Source organism: Gambusia affinis, linkage group LG11 (genome assembly GCF_019740435.1).
Source record: "Gambusia affinis linkage group LG11, SWU_Gaff_1.0, whole genome shotgun sequence".
In the NCBI taxonomy this organism is placed as follows: Eukaryota; Metazoa; Chordata; class Actinopteri; order Cyprinodontiformes; family Poeciliidae; genus Gambusia; species Gambusia affinis.
Genome location: NC_057878.1, coordinates 3,275,810 through 3,297,647, shown reverse-complemented (window position 1 = coordinate 3,297,647; position 21,838 = coordinate 3,275,810). Strand labels below are relative to the sequence as shown.

Sequence of the window (21,838 nt, the reverse complement as noted above, 5' to 3'; positions counted from 1 at the left end):
GAAGACATTATGACTAGTTTGTAAACTGAGTAGTGGTCTCAGAAAAGTTTTTACACCTGTCCATTGGATTTAAGTGCGTCCAGAATTTCACCTCAGTCTTCGACTAATATCGATTTAAACTATTCGACTTCGAAGTTGTGTCTAAACCTTTCAGGTTTGGTTCGGAAGTTGGTCTTTAGTTGCTGGTCTTGTCAGCTTTAATGTTCTGCCAGCAGATGGCAGCATAAGCTTGGTTTTGCTCACAGATTTGGCCAGAACATTCCGCCAGGTATATGAACTTGTCTCAATTAAGTTCTGAGATAATGAAGCCACGAACTCTGCAAAAAAGGCAAAACTTAGGAGATGTTTGTCTGAGAAAACTGTTTTATGCTTTCCACGTGGTGGAAGGCTAACAACTAGTTTGAGGAAACCACCCACTTTATCTAATCCTAGCAATTAAAACCGTTAAATAGATTCTCATTTTTGTATTTATATTTCAAAACAACTTAAAAATTAGGATGTTTTTACATGGCTGCTACTTTCTCCCTTAGATGGAGTCAGCAGGAGTGTACTTCGTTTTTCCAAGGCTCTATTACCTTTATTTCACGCCAGGCATATCGACTTAGGATAATAATAGCAGGTTATAATATTTGATATTAGCACCTGATCCCGTAATAACCCCCAGATATGACTGAAGATGATGCTGGTTCTTGTATATCCGTGTGGTCACTGGGTATTATGGTCTGCCTGGTGACACAGCAACTGGATCCTCATCAGAAAAACATGGGCATTACTGCTCCTCTTGGCGGCTAACACCACGGTTGTTTACAAACATTTTTTTGAGGGTGGAGGGAGGGGGAGGCACAGGGAGGCGGTGTAGTTTAACCGGGAAAAGTTTTATTAGTCACGCGCGCCAACATGAACACTCAGACACACACGCGCCGCCCCCTTCGAGCCGGGCTCGTTTAAAAACGCCAGTCCTCGGCTTGAGGGGTTATACTTGCAGAGCATCAGGACTTCACCGTTCCTCGCTGGGACAGACTGGGATATTTTATTATACGGACATTTTTAGGACGTTTCCGGATATTCTAAAACCCGACTGGTGGCATCATGAAGTCCCCGAAACTGAAGACTCCAGGTACGTATATTTTTATGATTTATTACCATTCTACTACCTCTAGCTCCTCTGCCACCTGGTCGGAGGGTTTCATGTATAATAATTACCTAAACTGTAGAAGTGACAGCTGCTGCCTCCTCCGTTTTGCAGGGAAGTTCGTCAAGGAGGAGGACCTGAGCGACGTCCTGTGCGAGTTCGACGCGGTCATAGAAGACTTCACGTCGCCCGTGGAGAAGCGACACTTCAGGTACGACGAGCACCTGAAGACGGTGAAGAGGAGGAGCAGCGCGAGCGTCAGCGACAGCGGCATCAGCGACACCGACAGTGAGTGTTACCTCTTCCTCCCTGAGCGGCTTTTCTTTCCATATGGCCTTTTCTATCTTCACGTCACTGACCGAATCACCTAAATAGAAGCTTGCCAGCCAGAATTTGTGGGTTTAAATTCACAATAACTCTTTGAACAGAACCAGCCTCTGGTTTTATGGCTTCAAAGGCTGAATCTTTTTTTTTCTTATGGGATTTCTTTGTAAGTGAAAAATCACTTCCATGGTTTTTAAATTGAACGTCCTTGGCTGCATATGTTGCAATTTAAGATGTGTGTAATTAATAAGCCAATAATAAGTTGTTCAAACTCACCGTATGACAGAATATGACCAGGAACGTCATATTATTTAGTAAATAACACTGCATGCTGTCAGATCAATCAGAATGCAATACATAAATCATGCAAACGTGTGGTCATAAAAATAAAACAGTCTAATGCACTTATATTTCAGTGAAATATAAGTGCATTAGGATAATTTATTGTTCATAAAATATAAGCCATTTATCATTAGCATTATTAAATTACAGCATCTAAAGAATATAATATAAAATTTTTCCTGTAATATGTGTTAAGATGATCTTTCGACAGTTATGTTGTAGCTCATTTGCTCCAGTGCACCATGAAGTAACTGAAACTGTAGCCCCGCCCACTGAACTCTGATTGGTGGGGCCAACAGATTAAATAAATCATCTGCCAATACATTACTAAATAATTATATGTGGTTTTTCAAAAATAAAATATTAGTTATATACATATTTCATAAATTAATGCTACACTTCTCCATTCCTCTGATTATTGATTCTCGTTGGACTGTGAGATTTTTGGACGTCTTTTCACCACAAACCTATTGCTTTGTGATTGTTAACATACATAATGAAGCTATTAGTTACTTACTTTAAATTCTAAACACAATTCTAATTTAAAAATTACTGGATAAGATGTTCTAAATTTGGAGTAAATGTAAAAGTAGGTTAAAATGTAACAGATATGAAGAATCTATCTCTCTGGTGCCCCCTGCTGGACTGCTCTTAGCTTGGTTAGCTTTCATCTTGGCCCACTCTGCCGTTCAACAAACAGCAGTGGAAGTTTCCCCCCCCCCCCCCTCAAATCTGAGTAAAGATTAGATCCACCGTAGTATAATTTGGGCACAGCTGTCACATATTCATATATTACTCGACCATAGAGTGGTTTAAAAAAAACCCTGTCTACCCCAGCTGTGGAGCTGGCTCCAGATACTCAGCTGGGTCAGAGTCAAATGCTGACACACAGAGAAAAGTATCCTCCAGCCCTGCATATGTGGAAATGCTTCCCCCCCCACACACACACATGTACAAGTAGGTTAGACTTCCAATGAAAGGTTTGAAAAAAAGACTTATGGCTTCGGGATATTCATGATCAGGGATTTTTTGAAACGGTGGTGGTGAGAATTTAATCTAGTCTCAACGGATAACCTACTTGACATTAAGCTATGGCCTGCTGTTCAAAACGGGTCTGAAACATCACGCATGATTAACTTAATCATGCGTGGCATTACTGTTGTTGAAATGCAACCCACGTTTACATTAGGGTTGTTTTCATAGGCTTGAACTAAAAAAGTGTTCACCAGTAGGTAAACCCGTCTTTCACCTTTTCTCTCCCTCTAGTTCAGACTATCGTCTCCAGTTTTACTGCACTCCTGAAAGCAGCGCAGCGCACAACTCATGTTGTGTTTTTAGCATTTCATGGTACTTAAATTAATTTCAAACTTGGACTATGGTTAGTATAAGTGGCTGTACACATATATCTATCACATACAGTTTACATTGTTTTAATACATTAAAATAAAAAAGCATCTTTACGAGGTGGTAGTTTTTATGCGGTACAGGCTCAGGAGGAAGGTGTCTGAGCTCGTTTTTTGGGTTTTTTTGGAGCTAAAGAGCCTCAGGATTTTCTCATGGGATCAGATGCCTGTCCCCTCCAGGGCAGTCTAATGAAGAGAGAGCTGTCCAGTGTAAGGAGGACCTATTGTCTCGCTGCCTGATGGATGGATCTGCAGATGAAGGGGCAGATGAATGAAGAGAACCCACCCATTGCTTCCCCCCGACGTGTTGATGTGTCAGTGAAAACGAACGACTGAAGACGGAAGCGATGCAGAGATGAATATGAGGGGTGCCTGGAGAGTTCAAGTCAAACACTGATGCTAACTCCCATTTTACGAGAGTGTGTATATGCATGTGTGTGTGTGTGTGTGGTGACCCCTCTCTCCTGCTGGGAGCGGGTCAAAGTGGGGAGTAAGTAGGTGCTTGACATCTGACTCGCTGTTAAGCTGCAGACTGGAGCGCAGAGTTCTGCCTTGTCTTCTCTTCTTACTTACAGCTGGGGAGGAATGGCAACGAGGCAAGTTCACTTTGACTTATCGATAGTCCTGTCGCAATAAGCAATAAATCAGTTCATTTTATTGAATACAGGTCTCTCATAGCTACTCAGGCCTATACTTGTATATACTTGTAAACGGGGCAAACAGCAGAGCAAACAAACAGTTAAACAGATCTTCTTTTGCAGATTTTCTGTCATAAAAAAAAAAAAAAATTCTGTATTTTTGTGGAAAAGATCCGACCACGTGTACACTCTACACGTAGATGACAGGCCGTAGAAAAAGGCTGTTATTAACGGAGAATGCAGACTGAAGCGAAGCTGCTCTTCTGACACAGATCAGAGTCGGCCGTGTCGGTGTCACATTAATCTGTGTGTCTTTTGTCTTCCTGACAGGTGCCGATTCGTTCAACAGAAACAGCTTCAGCTTCAGTGATGAGCGGCTGAACTCCCCCACCGCCCACTCCCCCGCAACAACCTCCCCACCTCTGATGTCACCCAAACGTGAGCTCAGCACCTCTAATACTGTTCCCCTCTCTGGTTCTATGGAAGGAGAAACATGTCAAAGATTTAAAGAGGAATTAAAAGGAAGAATCAGCAAGTTCAAAATGCAAAATTCACAGGAGAATTAGTGCTTTTAGTTGGTTTTTAAAAAGTTTTTTTCTTATATCTACGTATCTATATGACGTAAAATTTCACTTTACGTCATAAAGTCATTTATGATATATGCTGATGTTGCATTGGGTCAATATCGGCATCATCCAGTACTCAAAGCTGCGATATTGCATCAGAAGTTAAAAATAATGTATCAGGACACCCCTAGTTAAAATGCAGCAGAACAGGGCAACAGTGTGGAGGAACAACTGTCTTTTAATAGAAATAAACTCCCAGCTTGTAAATTCACCGTTTTATGTGTTTAGAAGAGAAGACAAGATATTACTATTTTCATATTTTTCTTAGCCTGTGCACACAGATAAACAAGTCAAAAACAAACAAAAGAAAACTATTAAAGGCTGAATTGTTGCATTAATTTTAATATTTAACATTAATTGAAATACCATGTTGAAAAAATGTTAAATTTAGTGTAAAAAAAGCAAAAGTAGTGGAGATATTATATTAAAATAATTTAATACATATTTACTTGTGAGCCAAAAGTTATTTTATGCCTTGGTTTTTGTTTGGCCAACTCTCATTCTTCCATATATTCCTTCATTAAACCCAGAGAAATCCAAATCTAAGGCACTTTAGAACATTTCAGAAGCTCTACAATCAAATAAACATCACTGTAATGAATCACACAGAAAATAAATGGAGCATCATTTAACGCCACACATCTTTCTGTCCCGCCCTTCACAGCCAAACTGGGTGACACCAAAGAACTGGAGGACTTCATCGCCGACCTGGACCGGACATTAGAGAGTGAGTGTTGAAGTCTGTCAGAACCAGTGTGATTAAGCCGCGGCGCCCGCTGCGCGTTCAGTTGCGTGTCAGCTATGCTAACGACCGCTCACGGAGCGCCACGGGAGGTGCTACACTCTGCTTTCCAAGACACAATGATGTGTCAGGATTATGAAGGGCCTTGGGCATGCTGTGCAGACGTCTTGGATTACATCAGACACAGACAAGGGGTCGCCTTTCACCTTGTCACCCGACTGTGAAGAAAACTCTTCTGCTAGCGTTGTGAAATTAGCAGGAAGCAGCGACAACTTCAGCTTCCTGGATCTTTTTCTACTTTTGTTTGCACATGTAACTCCATCTTGTATCCCTAAGGTTATAAAGCTCTGACCTAGCAATATTAAATTTCAAAATTTTGTTTTCTCTTTAATAAACTCTAATTAACATCATTAAACTTTTTATAACATTCTAAGTAGGTTACATATTAAACTGCTTTACCAACAAAATGTTAATGTTAAAATAAAACAACAGTTGCAGAGCTGTTTCTCTCTGCAGCACTGAAACATAATAACTGCAGTAAAATCAGTTTATGAGGCACAGCTATCTTAAAGTGAAACTACAAATTAATTATAACATATGTTTTTAACATTTTACTAAACAAATTACAGACAATTAGCCTTTTACATTTTTTGGCAGATGTAAAAATATGTTCAGTTCTTTCAACAATGTCATTTTAAAACAACAGTGGATGCCAACTTAATATATGGAACTATAGAGAAACTCAAACAGCCTTTTACTCCTGATCCATTCTGAATTATTAATAATAGGAGTACGCAGTCTGCATTTCAGCAAGATCTCACTATTAGGTCCAAACGTTGGCATCTTGATCACAGAGCCAACATGTGAAATTAGCATGATTACCACAATTCTCATTTGAATCACAAATGTATTCATATTTATTCTAATAATGAAAATGCTGTTCCAAAATATCAGATTTAGGTCAAAGAGTAAAACCTTGTTTTCCTTTCACTGCTCAGCTCTCACTCTCAGTGGCTCTGCCCTGCTCACTGCAGAACTTTTTTGTGATTGGTAGCATGGCAGCCTTGTGGCCAATCACATGTGAGGATATGGAATCATATCATTGTGTTAAAACAGAGAGGGGGACAGACAGGACATTCAGGAAAATCTGTCCATCCTTCCAGTCAGTAAACATTAGAGGTATGCGATACTGCATATTTCGATATTGATCCTGTAATTACTTTTTTCACGAATGTATGAATTTTTATTGACTTCAGAGAATGACGGCTTTACGACGTCCAGCCTATTAAATCAAGCGCCTACCGCTCTGAGAATAGATCCGGCGACTCAGATCCTGATCGTGTCTCTCTGTCTGTCTGTCTGTCTGTCCTCAGGCATGTGACCCAGGAGCTCTCTGTCACCTCGGAGCGTAGCCATGACGGAGGGAGGGAGTGGATTTCTGGACCCTGGCTGAGCAGTTAAAACGCGCCTGGTCAGCTGCCCAGCAGGATGCAGCTGGAGAGAACAGCAGCAGAACCCTGAAGGCTGCTGCAGCCGGTCCACACACACTTTCTGGACTATGTGCTGCAGGGACGTTCTCAATCTGATTTCTGTAGAACTGGAACTAAAACGAGTTTGGATCGCTAACATCATCCTGACGGACACTCCAGGCTCCACTCTCATCCAAAACTTGAGCTGGAAGAGTTATTTAAACAAACAAAGCTTTTTGTAACAAAAACATATTTGTAATTTTATAAAGCTTCCTGCTGTCGATTTATGATTCATTTCGTGAAATCTATTTTTGTATCGTATGTATATAATGTTTCAGATTCTATTTGTGCTAACCTGGACGGATCAAGATGAGACTCACACTGACTGGAGGGAAAACTGGAGAGCAGTGTCTGTATCTAATACAGCTAACACCTGCCAGAGAAAATATTCAAATATAAAATATTCTTAACATAGCAACACCAGACCCTTGTATTTATTTTGCATTCATGCCATCAGTCTGCTCTGTCAAAAAGTCTGATGAAGTAAGTTTCTTTTTTCAGGAAGGAAATTAGCTATGAGTTAAACATCTAATCTCATACATTTCTAGAAATGAGTCACTTTAAAGCGCTTTTAAAACCAGTTCTTTATTTAAACTGTTGCCATGACAGCTTTTACATGACAAACAATCATTCTGAGTTTAATATTGTGGCACTAATAATCTTGGAGATTTTTTCTTAAGGAAAATTCCAGATGATGTCACTCATATTAACGGGACGTTTTGGTTTTAAAGGTTCTGTGGCGCTGTGACATTCACAGTAATATCTATCTGATCCATAAACATATCAAATATTATACTGAGCTTGTACAATGAGCTTGTAAAAAAGTGGACGACTTCCTGTAAGCACTGATACACTAAACACTAATTTGGTTATGGCCACAAAAACTCACATAATTGTACCACAAAAACTTATGAAAATGAGTTGGGGTTTTTTGTTTCCATTAACCAAATTGATTTTTGTAATTCCAATTAGTGCAATTTCATGTTACTGATGATTCTTGTGTTCTTTCAGGTTTCATATTGTTGGGGATTTTATTTTAAACCCGTCAGCTGATTGGGAGGCAAAACATCATTTTGAATTTTCTCAGTTGAGAAACTGGCATTAAAATTAACAATGCCTCCTTGTGAAATATATATACATATATATATATACATATATATATATATATATATATATATATATATATATATATATATATATATATATATATATATATATATATATATATATATATATATATATATATATAAAAATTGAATTCACTAATGTGGCATTTTAGTGAACTCATAAGCCCTCTATCTACCCATCTTTTGTCATATTCCCGATTACACAACCTGTTGCAGCCGGACCTTTATGTCTTCCATGCAGGCATATCAAACAACATTGTGTTTATTTCTCTACATTTCGGTTTCCTTATCTACAGATCTGTGCTGCCATCAGCCTAGGAGAGATGGACCGAAAAATAACCACTAGCATTAGCGAAGCGTTGGAACGTCCACTTCCTTCCTAGAATACTCATACAAGCAGGAACAGATACACTGAAATAGATTCAACAAATCTCGGGGCTTCTGAGCCCATTAATCATCCATTCAACAAAGCAGCGCTTATGTAACGTCTTTAGCAACAGGGTCTATTTCCAGAGGTGGAGGGAGACGGGAGGGTGTGACCCCGCTCAGCAGCAGCTGAGGCTGAAGTCTTCTGATGTCACAGGCACCCCTCTGTCTGTTGACTACTAGAGGTCAAATGTCACTATTAGAGGGGGGTAAGACATGCTTCGATACTGGTTTCATAGAGACAGTGCAGCAGGTGCAGACAGGCTGCTGGTAAATGTAGTCAAATACACGCTTTTATTTACCGTCTTAACCCTGGATTTTATGCTCTCATTTAAAAAAATGAGGAAAAAACATATTTTATCTGGATCTGATGTGATTGTCCAACCAAAAAAGCAGTTCAAAATTGTGAAGCGAAAGGAAACAATAAACAGATTCAGCGGATGATGGCGTGGCAATTTTTTTTAATGGCTTATCGAATGAACAAATGTATTCACATGTGATTTTAATTGCATTTGTTATGCAATGGAAATGCCGTATTTGTGTTGTTGTTTTTTTCAACATTAGCCCAATATCAACAAATATTTTTGCGCACATTTGTAATGGAAAGGCAATTAGTGTTGCTGGAAAAGTGAAAAGAACTCACGTCGCTCATCTGCATTCACGAGTAACTGGTTCCCCAAGGTTATGGCTACTAATCACGCTCTGCAGATTTTGCCCATCCACTGCCCCTCCATGCCAGCGTGGATTCATCTGACAACAGGAAGCTGGCACAGAAACACCAGCTGCTTCCTCAGCACAGTTGGCAGAGTGAAGCTGGGTACTTGGACTCCAGCTCTCTGCGCTGCTATGCACTCTGAGTCCGGTGTTCAGAGGATAGATGAAGTGACAGCGTGTTGACACAACAGATGATCCCCCCTGTCCCTCCGCTGAGGGCCAGGGAGGAAGCTCTCCCTGTTGAAACAACCTTCCTCCTATCTGGCAGCAGTAGGCATCTTTTCTTGCTTCATGGGTTCTGTGCACGCATTGGACCTTCCAGAGTACAACCAGCACACACACTGGACTCAATCGTAGTAACTCATATTAATTCAAGTTACTGTAGACGGTGGTGGCTCTGAGCAGGAAGGATCTCATGTGGTCCACGTTAAGCCTTTTGGCTGAAGACATGGTCAGGGTTGTTCTTGATGTTATGTGGAATCGCTCTTTGCATCGTCGTCTCCAGAAGTCCTACAGTCGTCTGCAGAACAGAACCAGCCTTCTTTATGAGGTGGTTGAGTCTTGTTGGGTCTCTGGTTCAGATGCTGCTGCCCCAACAGATGATGATGGAAGATTCCTTCCTTGGAGTCTCAACATCAGACTCCAAGGAAGAGGAAGAGAGGACACAAATGATGCAAAAATGATAAGAAGGAATTCCTTGGCATTGCAGGGACATAAAGTGAAAACTGGAAACTCTGAAAAAACAAAATTCTAAAGACCTGGTCATACAGAAAACCTTTTTTACCAAATGAAGCCTTTTCATTGAGATGCACTCTGATGTGAGGCCCCCTGATGACTGCTGCGGTCTCTCTATGAATAGGCTGGGCAGGGACGCACAGATGTTCATCCACATCACAAAAACACAGAAGAACCCCTATCCAGATGTCAGGTTCTCTTCATCGCTGGTGTCCAGATGCAGACCGAGGGGAGGGAACATTAATGACTGGGTTCAGATGTCTTTAGACTGATCATGCTCTGTGGGGTACTACTACCTTGAACTTCTATTTTAATCTGCCTTGGTCATGTTTTAATTTACATTTATAAAGACAGAACCACTAAGTCAACATACAAAGATAACTGAAGAAAGTATATATATTCTCAACATTTCTGCTATATAATGTCAGTTAATGGGGTGGGGCAGAAGGCAATCACTGGCTCTATAGTAAACACACCAGAGGTTTAGTGGTCAGTGAGATCTTATGGAAAGAGATTGCCACAATATTTTAAGTGCAAGTCTTTCACAGTGAGTTCCATAAGCTTGACACCTATTGTTGTTTGAGGCTCTTATTTTGAAGTATGAGGAAGTAGTAGTTCATTAGCCTAACAGGGTAGGCTAATGAAGGCAAGGCAACTATATTTATATAACACCTTTCAGCCAGAGACAATTCAAAGTGCTTGTACAAAAAAGTTAAAAACAACGTACAACAAGAAAATAAAGTACAGGAAGCAGCAGGAGGACGATGACGTGAAATGTTTTATGAGGTGGAGTTTGACAGAACGTCTGCTTGTACCAGCATGTGTAACTAAGACTTAAACACAGAAGGAATCATTATCGATAAATGTTTGGTAGACTTCTAAGAACTGCTAAAAAAAAAAATCTGCTTGTGATGCCAATCTTTATTAGGAATGCACTTTATCTTTATCTTATCAGTTGTTAGACAATGTGTACTCCAACGCCTCGTTTCCACTGAGCACTGAGGTGAACTGCTATTAAGTTTCCCTTCATAAATTAAATCACGATTTCAAAACCGCATCTTGTATTTCTGCAGTTTATCACTGACTAACATTAGTTTGGTGATCATACGCATTTACAGCAAAAGCGGAAGAAACATGTCAGGGGGGGCAAATACTTTTTCATAGCACTAGATTTTTTTCACTACATCATTTTGGTTTGTTTGGTAACTTAGAAACTAAAAATGGAAGTGAAAAATCTCAACATTTCTAATGTGGAAAAAACACGAAATGCATGGTGTTGTGACAACAGAATTAAGTCTGAATGTCACGTAAGAACTGATCTATTTATATCTCTGACTCAGTGAATGAGACTTCACCTATTCATCTGTTAGCTGCTTATCCAACTTCCTTTATATTCTAACACAAGAAGCCCTGAAGGAAAGCCTGACATGGTCTTATTCGTCGACACTCATAACTTGTAAAGAAGCGTGTTAATGAAGTTACATTCTTTGGTTCTGACATGTTGAATGCAGATAAGTCCGAACTTGTCAGCTGAATTACTCCATTCCCTCATGGCTTTCCACACCGTCTGCAACAGTTCGACTGCATCTCACAGTGTTGATGCCTCATCACAGAGCTGAAATAAAAAGTGTTTGTTTGGACAGTGTGTGTCTCATCACACACACACACAGTACGGACCGTATTGGTGGACTCTTCCCCACAGTGGCAGAATGTAGAAAATGCTTAAAAAGAACCGTTCTCAGCTTGTATTGTGAATTGATTTTAGTTTCACAGCTGACCAGAATAACCCACAGCTGTGAGGTTTTTGCAATTTGTGACTAAAAGTTGTTAGAAATGTTATTTTCTTTGGATCTTAACATGCTCTCAAATAATCCTGAATATTTCAAACTGTGCGTGCTTTTTCACACGCTGCCTCGCTGTTCGCATGAGGAGAGCAGCAGTAATGATGGTTCATAAAATGGGATAAAGCTGGCGGAGGAGATGTGGTGACATCACTGGGGACGCTTGAGGTCATTGGATTCCCAGCCAGAGTTCCCAGCTGTCTGCCGCAGCTTCTCCTGATCCAGCCAGCACTTCCCTTTCAAGCTTGGCTGGTTTGAGTCAAACCAGCAGGATTTTGTGCAGAGGAAATTTCAGCAGCAGAGTACAACAATGTAGATAGGAAGAAAAAAAAAAAAGAAGAAGAAAATTTTCACCAAAAACTTTGGAATCTTTTGGCGGAATCTCAGAAATTTTCTAGACGCGGAAAGTTGAAAATTAACTACAAAAACTGAAATTTTGAGATTAATCTTTGAAAAGTCTAATTTCTCAGAAATTTCAAGAGCGACCTCAGAGATTCTGCAGAAAATAAAATAAAGAACTGGCTAGAAAGTTGACAATTGGCTTGGAAAAAAACTTGTAAATTTTGAATCAATCTCAAAAATTTTCAACAAATTTGTTTTTGGAAATTTTCACTTTCAAGAGGCAAAGATTTTCCACTTTTGAAACTAAAAAATTTCTTTCTTTATTTTTTTTGGCAGAAATAAGTTAAGACATACAGTGTGTTTTAAAGTCATAACTCTTAAACTCTTTTTTAAACTGTACATGCTTATAAAAACCTTGTGTAAATTTTCCTCCACTTTACAACCATGAACTACTTACTTTGTTAGCTCAAGCTCCCAATAAGATATGCTGAAAGTTTTAACATGACAGAATGGAGAAAATATTCAGTGGGTGTGAACAGTTTTGCAAGAAAGAGCTACTGTAATTCTAATGTGGTGATGATGATGATGATGATGATGATGATGATGATGATGATGATGATGATGATGATGATGATGATGATGATGATGATGAATCCCAGTGAACACCTGAGTGGACGGTGAACCAGTTTGCAGACAGATTGAGCCAATCCGTTGTTTGTTAGCATAAAGTGATGTGAGCCAATATTTCAAGCTGATGAGTCAGTGGACTGCTGCACACATGAAGGATGTGACAACGCCTGCAGAAACCGCTGCACTCATCAGCAGGAATTATTTATACATTAATGCAGAAGTCATCATTTTTATCAGAGTGGGAAAAGTAAGCATTGTCAATTGGGGTTGGTCATTTATCGTAAGAAATTTCTCATCATAAGAATTTTGATTTATTGTTGGCACGATCAATTACAATGAAAAATGTTTACAATCCCCTGGAATTTTTTATTATTTTCCTCAACTGTTCGTTCACGGAGAGTATCACTACATATAAATCAATTCAAAAACATGAAATGCAGTGACTGTGTTCAGCTTAGTGATACAATTCAAACGTTTTGATGCCATTGGTGTTGGAAAGCAGTTTATCATCCAAATAGGAATGTTTTTAGAGCAGTGTGTGTGGTTGTGAGGCAAAGCTGCAAAAACAAAATCTTAGCAAAATACTTGGAAGGATTTTGCGCTAAAACTTTAAGTCCATATCGCCCAAACCCCTACTGTCACTCTAAAAAGGCTAGAACAGAACCGCCAGGCAGATCCCAGATGGTGCTAAGCTAGCTTGCTAACACTCTTTCCAGCGGTCCATTAAGACTGTCTGGCTCCCATCTGGTCCTCCGTTCATTTCCTTCCATTTGTCCATCTGTCTTTCTGCATCTGAACTTACAGTAAAGGTTGCTACCAAAACCCTCATTTCCGTCTCCTTCCATCCCATCATCAAACGAGTAAAATCTACTGCAGCACTCAGAAAGTACTCTCAGTCTGACTTCAAACATTCTCTAATACATGAGAATGTGTATTCCAGGTGTGTTGAGGATAATCACTAAACAAGCTGGTCATTTTTAAATGTTTAGCCTCCAAATGTGGAAGAACGCAATAAAAAAAGGATTTGGCAATGAATAGAAGAGTGACAATTTATAAAAAATATAATGCGTTTGTCTGTTAATTTGGTTGTTTTTAATCATACACTCTTATTTTTGCTTTGGATTATAAGTGTAATTGTGATGGATTGAAATTTGGTTATTTCAGAGGCTGACTAGTCTGATTTGGCTGAAGCAGTGGTCAGATTCAACCAGCAGGGGGAGTCTAGCGCTTTGCGCTAGCTATAGTTAAGAGCACCGGAACTTCCTCCTTAATCACTGGAGCAGAGGCATCGTGTCCGGCTCTTTTATTAAAATACTCCCCTTCTTCAGGTATGAGTATATATACATGTACACCCCTGTAGATTATAAATGAGTTTATTAACTTTCAGAAAGCTGTGTTTGTTTTTTGTTTTTTTACGCTCCGAATGTTAGCAAATTCCGCTGTTAGCTCTGTTGTTAGCTCCATTGTTAGCGCCGTTGCTAACACACTGCTGTTTCAACATTGATATCATTGTGCATGTTTGTAAGCTAAACTTAGATAATTATAATCACTGGCGCAGAAGCACCGTGTCCTCTTTTATTAAAACACTCCGTTCTTCAGGGGATTTACATAATAAAGTTTTTTATAACTATTATGTGTAATAATAGTGACCCTTATCACACCATGTAGAGAGAAACTGACCATCAGTGGGACCATCAGAGTTTCTCTCTTTGCCATTTGACTCATGACCAAATATGTGAATATTTCAATTTCATTTTTACTTTTTTTTTTTGGTCTAAAAACGCTACGTACCAACCAATAGTGGCGGAGATGCCCAACATACAGGAAATAAAGCTGGCAGTCAGACTATGAGCAAAAACAGCAACAATCAAGATGTCAGTTAAAACACAGATAAGGAAGTGTGAAACAAATGACTCATCTCTGCCCAGCTGCAGTCGGTGATGCTTTCCAGTCTGAACAGTGTCAGCATGTGTCAGGAGAAAGTATCCACTTCCACAGTTTGCATTACGAAGAAGAAGAAAACTTTAAAAATCTGCTAGGGCAAAATTACATTGTTACTGTTTTCCATTCCCTGTGGGACGAAGGTTGCTAACTAATGTCTTCACCATAAATAACCCGAAACCTCTTCTACTCCAGGCTGTGCTCTTCTCTTTATTCTTTTTCATACATCTATTTATTTATTTCAAACAGACAATAAAAATGAAAAACAGGGGAAATAAAATAAGAAGAACTAGTCATGTCAATGGATATGCAATTTTGCGCAATTTATTCAGGAAAGAGCAGACGATAAAAGATCTTATGATTTCCTGCACTTCACATATCAACATACAGTCATTTAAGACTCTCCACAGCAGATAATCCCTTAAAGAACTCCCTCATAAATAACTCTCACATTCTCATCATTGGCTGCATTTCTATTGCAACTGCAGAATCTCTAAAAACAAATTAGTTTAATGGAAACACGACAATTAAAAAAAAACAAAAACATTTGTTTCCCATACTCTGTTTTGGTGGTAGGGTGAGGGTTTTTTTTTTTCTTCCTTTTTTTGGACGTATTGTAATTGGTTTATTTCGAAAAACTGTAACAGAAACACTTTCCACATGGCCAACAACCAGGTGTTGCCTCTGGCAAAAACCAAGAAGATGACAGGAAGTGGCTGCAGGATGATGGCAGCCACTTCATTTTTAATGACTTACAGCGTGAACAAACATTCACAAGTATCTTGAACACTGCAATTGCAAAATTGTGTTTCTTCGACATTAGCGGAATATCGACGAAGTTTTTTACACACATTTGAAATAGAAATGCAGCTGCTGACTGTACAAATAGTCACCAATGATTAACATGAACAGTAGCATTTTTGGCCTTTGAGACATATTTTACAATAAACCCAAATGATGCAATTGTAAAGCTACCGCACAACATATGCATTTTTGTCATTAAAGATGACATTAAAAGGTTATCTTTTGAACCGTGCACTGAAATAAATGTCTGAACTCTTGAAGCTCACTCCAGACAGAATGTAACATTAATAATTAAGTTGCAGCAGATGCTTCCCAGCCTGACCCTCTTCCTCCGCCTCCTCTTCCTCGGCCCTATCTGTCCACCCATCCGGCTCACGCGGGACCCTCCTCGGTTCCACCCTCCTCCTTTATCACCGTCCTCTTCACTGCTACTGTAAACACGCCCCTGTTTGTTGTCTTTCTGCTATCTTCGGTCTGTCAGTGCTCCTTGCCCTTTCACTGCTTGCCTCACTTGACATTTCTTAAAAGAGTGGCTTGACCTCACCTTCCTATATCTCAATTCGAATCAACTCTTCAAGTCTTTCTGCTCTCCTCCCTCCCCGCCCCGTGGCTGGGTTAGCTTCGGGCTAACAAACAAATGCACTCTCCACCCCACAGTTAGGAGTTTACATGTCACCAGACTTTCACAGAAAATCGTGTGTCCTGAGGGCATAAAAAGAGTGATTTATTCACCTGCAGCTGAAGCTTGTAGAGCCTCTTTAGCTCCGAAAGCAGCCAACTACGTTCTGCTGCATCGTCAAGCTGACAGGTCTGAGCTCGTTTAATTAGGACTGACGGGATGATTTGGGGAAGATTAGTGGAGAGGTTGATATATGGCAGGAGTGGATGATGAAACGGAGAGCAGGTGTTCCAACAGCGGGTCATAGTGGAGCAGCAGCAGAGAGTAGTGAACACCAAGAGTCGTCTCACTTCAATTACAAAGAGTTCGGGAACGCAGCCGTCATTTTAACTATTCAGAAAGACGAACAGTTTGTTCCAAAATCTTGTACACACAGTTTGTACCTCTTCAGTTACCTTAACATAAAAATATCCTACTTTTAAAAATGACAAATCAAAGAAAGCAATTAAAGACTTTTGCTAAAATGTAGAATAATGCTGCAAGTTTAAAGGAGCAGTATTGTGTTGATCATGTGTGGAGTGTTGCTTTGATTATTTCATGCATGTTTGAGAAATCCTTTAATCTCCATGACAACCATTCAGCTGTGCAAAACTCCTGGGTGGACCTAGCCCCGCCTTCAAGGACATGGCTCCTCCTCGAAGCTGCAGTTTCCAAACTTCCACCTCAAAGAGAATCCCCTCCCTTGCGACTTCCCCGCTCAGCTCCTTCAGACTAGCCAGCAGCAATTAGCAAACACCTGGAGGAACTGTACATCTGCTGAGCTCGTTACAGGAGCTACTTCTCATAGCAACGCCGGTAAAAACGTTGTTAAAGGGTTAATAGAGGAGCCATGTTGTGATGACTTCCTGAAGACAGAGTTAAAGAAAAAAGCAGGAGGTTCTTAAAGAAACAGAGGCCCAATTTCAAGACATTAAATTGCAAAGTAAAATTCCTTTTAAGTCATATTTGAAATATACAACTGAAGGTAGCACAATAACTTCATTGTGCTATAAATTGGCGCTGTGTGGATGGAAAATACATAATACTGCCCCTTTAAAGAAAATAAAAACATTCAACTTGCAGCCTTACTTTAACACAAGGCGAGATTTAAAAAGTCAATAGGCAGCATTAAGCCCGCCGCGTGGTCAGCCTGGGGCGACAAAGTCAAAAATCCAAAGTTTTGCAAGAAGCAGCGAGCAGGAAAGGAAACGCGGCTCACTTGGAGCGGCATTTCCCGAACGTTGGTGTAATTAGGCCTATCGAGGCTCAGGCGTACAAGAACAAGTAAATCTAACAGTGGCTTTACTCTAATTACGCCCTATTAGTCATCTCAAGCTTTGAAGACTCGTGAGTCGCCGGTATTTACTCAGTGAAAGAGGAAACACCTTCCGCTGTTTTTACTCTGTCGGCCCATTAGGCAGTAAAAATAACCCTCCTGTTGAGGATTAAAAGAGATCCACAGCAGGCTGAGTGATGATATTGAGGGAGGGAGTCTGGGAGGCGACAGAGCAGGAGAGAAAATCTCTTTCCTTATTATTCCCAAGCAACTCTGTGACGGATGCTCCTACCACCACAAAGTGTTAGGAGGTTTGATTGTTTTCACAATTTTCATTACTACTTGTTACAAAGGTCAAACTTATTTGTTAATTTGACCTTAATTTTTTATTTAGTTGCTTTAATATTCACTTATTATTTGCATAAAGTCAAAGATTGTTTGGCTTTATTGGCTTTATATGTTTCATTAGCTAATTTTGTGGTTTTCTGGGGCCCTTTTTTATGTCCAAGAAAATAGTTTAGGTTGCCCTATTTAAAACTGCAGCATATAATTTTTATAAGGACATTTTTTTTGTTACATATTTGTTAAAATTGTCACCGTGTTGTGACAGTATAACATGATACAGATAATATGTGAAAAGACTGATCTTGAAAATGCCCTGCACCCAACAAAAACAATCAATCAGATCCAGGGGGAGAGTCTAGGCGCTGCCAATCATCCTCATGCATTCGCTGCTAAAGCTGTTATCCAACGTCATCGGTGGTAAAGCTAAGTAGCCTAGCAATCACAACAGGCTCGGGAAGAAGACTTAGCGTAGCAGAGGGTCCCGCCTCCTGGCTCCGATTGGTTGTTTCTAGATAGCACTGGGAGAAGATAGAGGAGATAAAAAATGTTTTCATAGATTACACCACACTGTCATAACACAGTTTCAACAAAAATATAGATTTTTTTTCATATAAAAGTTATACTGCAGATTTATGTAGCCTCTGTTTTATATCTGAAGGTCAATTTTATTTGCGTTCAGATCCTGCTCAATAAATCCATGCTGTCATTTGATTTATTTTGCACCGGATTGTTTTATTATTTTAAAGGTTTTTCCTATTTTTTGAACACTGTTCGTCCATGTCCGTGTTCGACTCCTTACAATTCCACTTCCCGTCCTCAGTGGAGGGAAGGTCAGGAACAAAAACCAAGACGTGTGAAATCTGTCACCGTCTTCCAGAAGCAGAGTCCAGTGAGGAACGAGTGACTGGGGGAGGGGAGTGGCGGTGGGATGATGCACACAGTTTTTTGTGAGATGATTTAGCGTTTCGTGGCTTCACGCACATCTCTGCCGTCACCGTTTGGCCCCGCGCATCATCATTATATCATTACGGCCTCTCTCCTCAGGCTGTTGTTGGAGGATAACAGCAGACTGCACACTCTGTCTGCAGGACGCTCCCGTTCTGAGGTCAACAGCTCCACCCTTGTTTGTGCTCTATGGTGAGGGGGGAGCACCAGGCCTGCAGGACCAGTGACTGTGTGGCTGGCAGCACGATGAACTGCTCTGGTAATGTAGAGGACACAAGACGGGGAGTTGTAGAGCACATTTTCTAGAAATAAGAACTTAGAAATGTTCAGGTTAATCTCAGATATTTTTCTATAAAAAACTGAAAAGTCTCTGAGTTTGAAAAGTCAAAAATGTTCTGGACAACTCCAGAATTTTCAGATTAATCTTATGGGGGAAAAAAAACATTTCTGAGTTTCAAAAGTCAAAATTAGTCATCTTTTGAAACTCAGAAATTTCAGTGTTTTTTCCATAACATTTCTGAAATTAGTCTTGAAATTTGTTTTTTTTTTTCCCAAACACTTTTTTAACTTTTTAAGATCAGGAATTTTTTTTCTCAAAAATTCCTGAAATGAATTTTGAAATTAGTCTTATTTTCTCTAGAAAAGTTTTGACTTTTGGAGCTCAGAAACGTCGTCGTTGCTTTTTCTAGAACAAGTATTTAGGCACATTCACTCCTTTTCTTCTCCATCTTCTTTGGCCCTAAGACCCAGTAAATTCATGCCAATAGATCTAAACCAGCAGAATCAGCCGATCTTTGTGTGAAACATGCAGGAATGTGGCAGAATGAGAGGAAGATGTTTGAGCTGACGTTTTGCCAGACCAGACAGAGGAAGAAAGACATTACAGGGAAAACTGCATTTTTGCTTCTGCAGATTCCAAAACACCTTCAAATCAGAGATAACCAGAAGTTATCTCTGTTCCAGTCGGTGGCCTTGGGAACAAAGTTGATGTTTGTTGGTCAGCAGGCTCAGGAACATCTTCTCATGTGACTCCTAGCTGGCCGGGGGACAACGCCCCAGGTTTCACCTGGTGTGCATGTGAGAAGTGAAGCGTCCACAGTGTGTGGCCCAGGGCCAAACCAACGGTGGACTGAGTTTGCCAAGAAGAATCCAAAATACCACAGAGGAATGTCCAACAGCTATAATTCCACCTTTTAGCTGAGGCTGATTATAGAAGCGCACACCAACAACATTCTTGAGTTATGTATTGTGTTTTCAGTTATTCTGACTTTTATCCAGGTTGAACCAGAGAGACGGCAACATATTATTAATGCAGTGCAGCAAGCAGAGGTGGTGGAGTTCATATCTTTACACAAAATAAAGATTTGAGAATGGACGTGGAATCTAAAGGGTTATGCTAAGCAAACACAGGCAGATAACGAAAAAACCAATGGTGGCTAGCATTGTGGCTAGCATTGTGGCTAGCATTGTGGCTAGCATTGTGGCTAGCGTTGTGCTTTGTTGCACTACTTAACCTGTTCAGTTTAACACAATTTCTGATAAAGAATATTTATATATATTACATGAGCGCTTGATTCATGGGAGACGGGATACTGTTTATTGTGAAGTCAAAGCTAAGGGAACGTGCATGTGCGTTCAATGACATGCTAAAATCACAGCGCCATCCAGTGGCCTGGCTTGACAACTACAGCTGACTGAAGACGTCTTTGTGGAACTGTTTGCCAATCAACGTCCAAATAACCTGCAGTTTCAGAGCAGCAGTCTTACTTACTGTAAAGCCTGTTATCTATATGGCAGCATGGCTAAGCTGGTAATCAAGTTGTGTATTCTATAGTGTTAAATGTGCTGTAAGAAAGGGCTATTTTTCTGGCATGTCTTCCTGTGAATGTGTAACAGAAAGCAGATAGTCTTTAGTGCGGTGGGGCTAATACTGCTACCGTTAAAGATAAGCAGCGCAGAAAAACTACACACCACCACAAGATACACATCTGGTCCATGCCCTGCTGCGTAGATGAAGAGAATCAATGTTCAGATAAGATTTGATTTCACTGAGCTAAAGAAGGCTGAGGCAGAGAACAGAGATAACCTGAGATGAGTCTTCCAGACGTTTGGCATGTCCCGTCCGTTTGGATCCCAACAAACGGACGGGAAGGGAAGGACGCCCTTCATGCCCCATAAATCTACTGGTGTGAAAACATGCATGTCTGCAAATCTGGCTGGTAAGAGAGAATATACTGGGGGAAAAAAAACTCATGTAAGTCTCTGGAAGTGTATATTAGAAAGTGTGGAACAAATTGATTTCTAGTGTTTTGTGTTCAGAATGAGGAACGTGACGGTGAGATGGAGTAACTGCTACAGGCTCGTTTGCATTTCCAGGTTGGGTTTCACAGAGAATTTTTATATATCTTTTGGTTCATCACACATCTGAAGCTCAGAGGATAAACTGTTTATCAGACATAGGGGACAACAGGATTATGTCTGCTCCAAGAGCTGACAGCAGCAGCAGCACCATGTGTTAAAACCACATCCTGCATGATGTAAGACCGGTCACAGGACTGGACTGAGGTCCTGACCATCTGAACAGGAAGCTTTAGTAATGCAGCTTTCACTGATTTGCTCATTTGTGGCAGATGGAAGAAAAAAAAAGACCATTTACCTTATGGGAAAAAAGTCATTTTATAAGTAAAAGAATCGGCCAGTGGAACAAGTATTTTTTTTAAATATTAAGGAATTATTGACTTAAAATAAGCTCCCATATCTTGCTGGAAAGTTACTTAGTAAAAGTTAGTACAGTTGAAATAAAATAAAACTAAGATATTTCCAATATGACCACTTGGTAAGATTTTCTGCTTTTGCAGTGTAGACAGTTGTGAACACTTTTTATGCTACAACCACAGTCATTGTGGGAAAACGAACACATCTTGTTCACCTAGAGCCATGGTGGATGTAGCATCAAACCATGGAGAGTCTGTTATAGTCATGCAAAGACAAATGGAGCAAAACAGGATAATCCTGGATGAAAGCCTGTTGAGTCTTCAAATGTTCAGAATCCAGTTATGAAAATGGACAAGATGAAAACAGCTTCTCACATCCCCTTTGACTGAGATTCAGTTACTGCTAACAGAAAATATTTCAGTTTAAAAAAAGGTACTACGTCCAGTAGCAGATTATTTTACTTAGGACATATCAAAATGTTCTATTAACAAGTAAAATAATATAGATTTTTTTTTTCAAAATCTATATTATGCAATCATTGACTTTAAACAAGCCCTTGCTGAAAAGTTCCTTGTAAGTCAGTTTTGTCTTATTTCAAGTGAA

The 21,838-nt window shown here is 39.9% G+C and overlaps 1 protein-coding gene across 2 annotated transcripts; it reads left to right on the top strand.

Annotated features, from left to right (window-relative positions):
• The first annotated feature begins 912 nt into the window (after positions 1 to 912).
• rgcc (regulator of cell cycle) lies at positions 913 to 7,157 on the top strand. 2 transcript variants are annotated; one of them, XM_044131421.1, is made up of 5 exons: positions 913 to 1,117; positions 1,247 to 1,420; positions 4,170 to 4,277; positions 5,130 to 5,192; positions 6,581 to 7,157. In XM_044131421.1, exons 1-5 carry the CDS (start codon positions 1,090 to 1,092, stop codon positions 6,586 to 6,588), a joined length of 381 nt encoding a protein of 126 aa, XP_043987356.1. In that variant the 5' UTR covers positions 913 to 1,089; the 3' UTR covers positions 6,589 to 7,157. The 2 variants fall into 2 exon arrangements, with proteins under 2 accessions (XP_043987356.1, XP_043987355.1); XM_044131420.1 differs by lacking the exon at positions 6,581 to 7,157 and having other exon boundaries at positions 916 to 1,117; positions 5,130 to 5,203.
• The last annotated feature ends 14,681 nt before the right edge of the window (positions 7,158 to 21,838 follow it).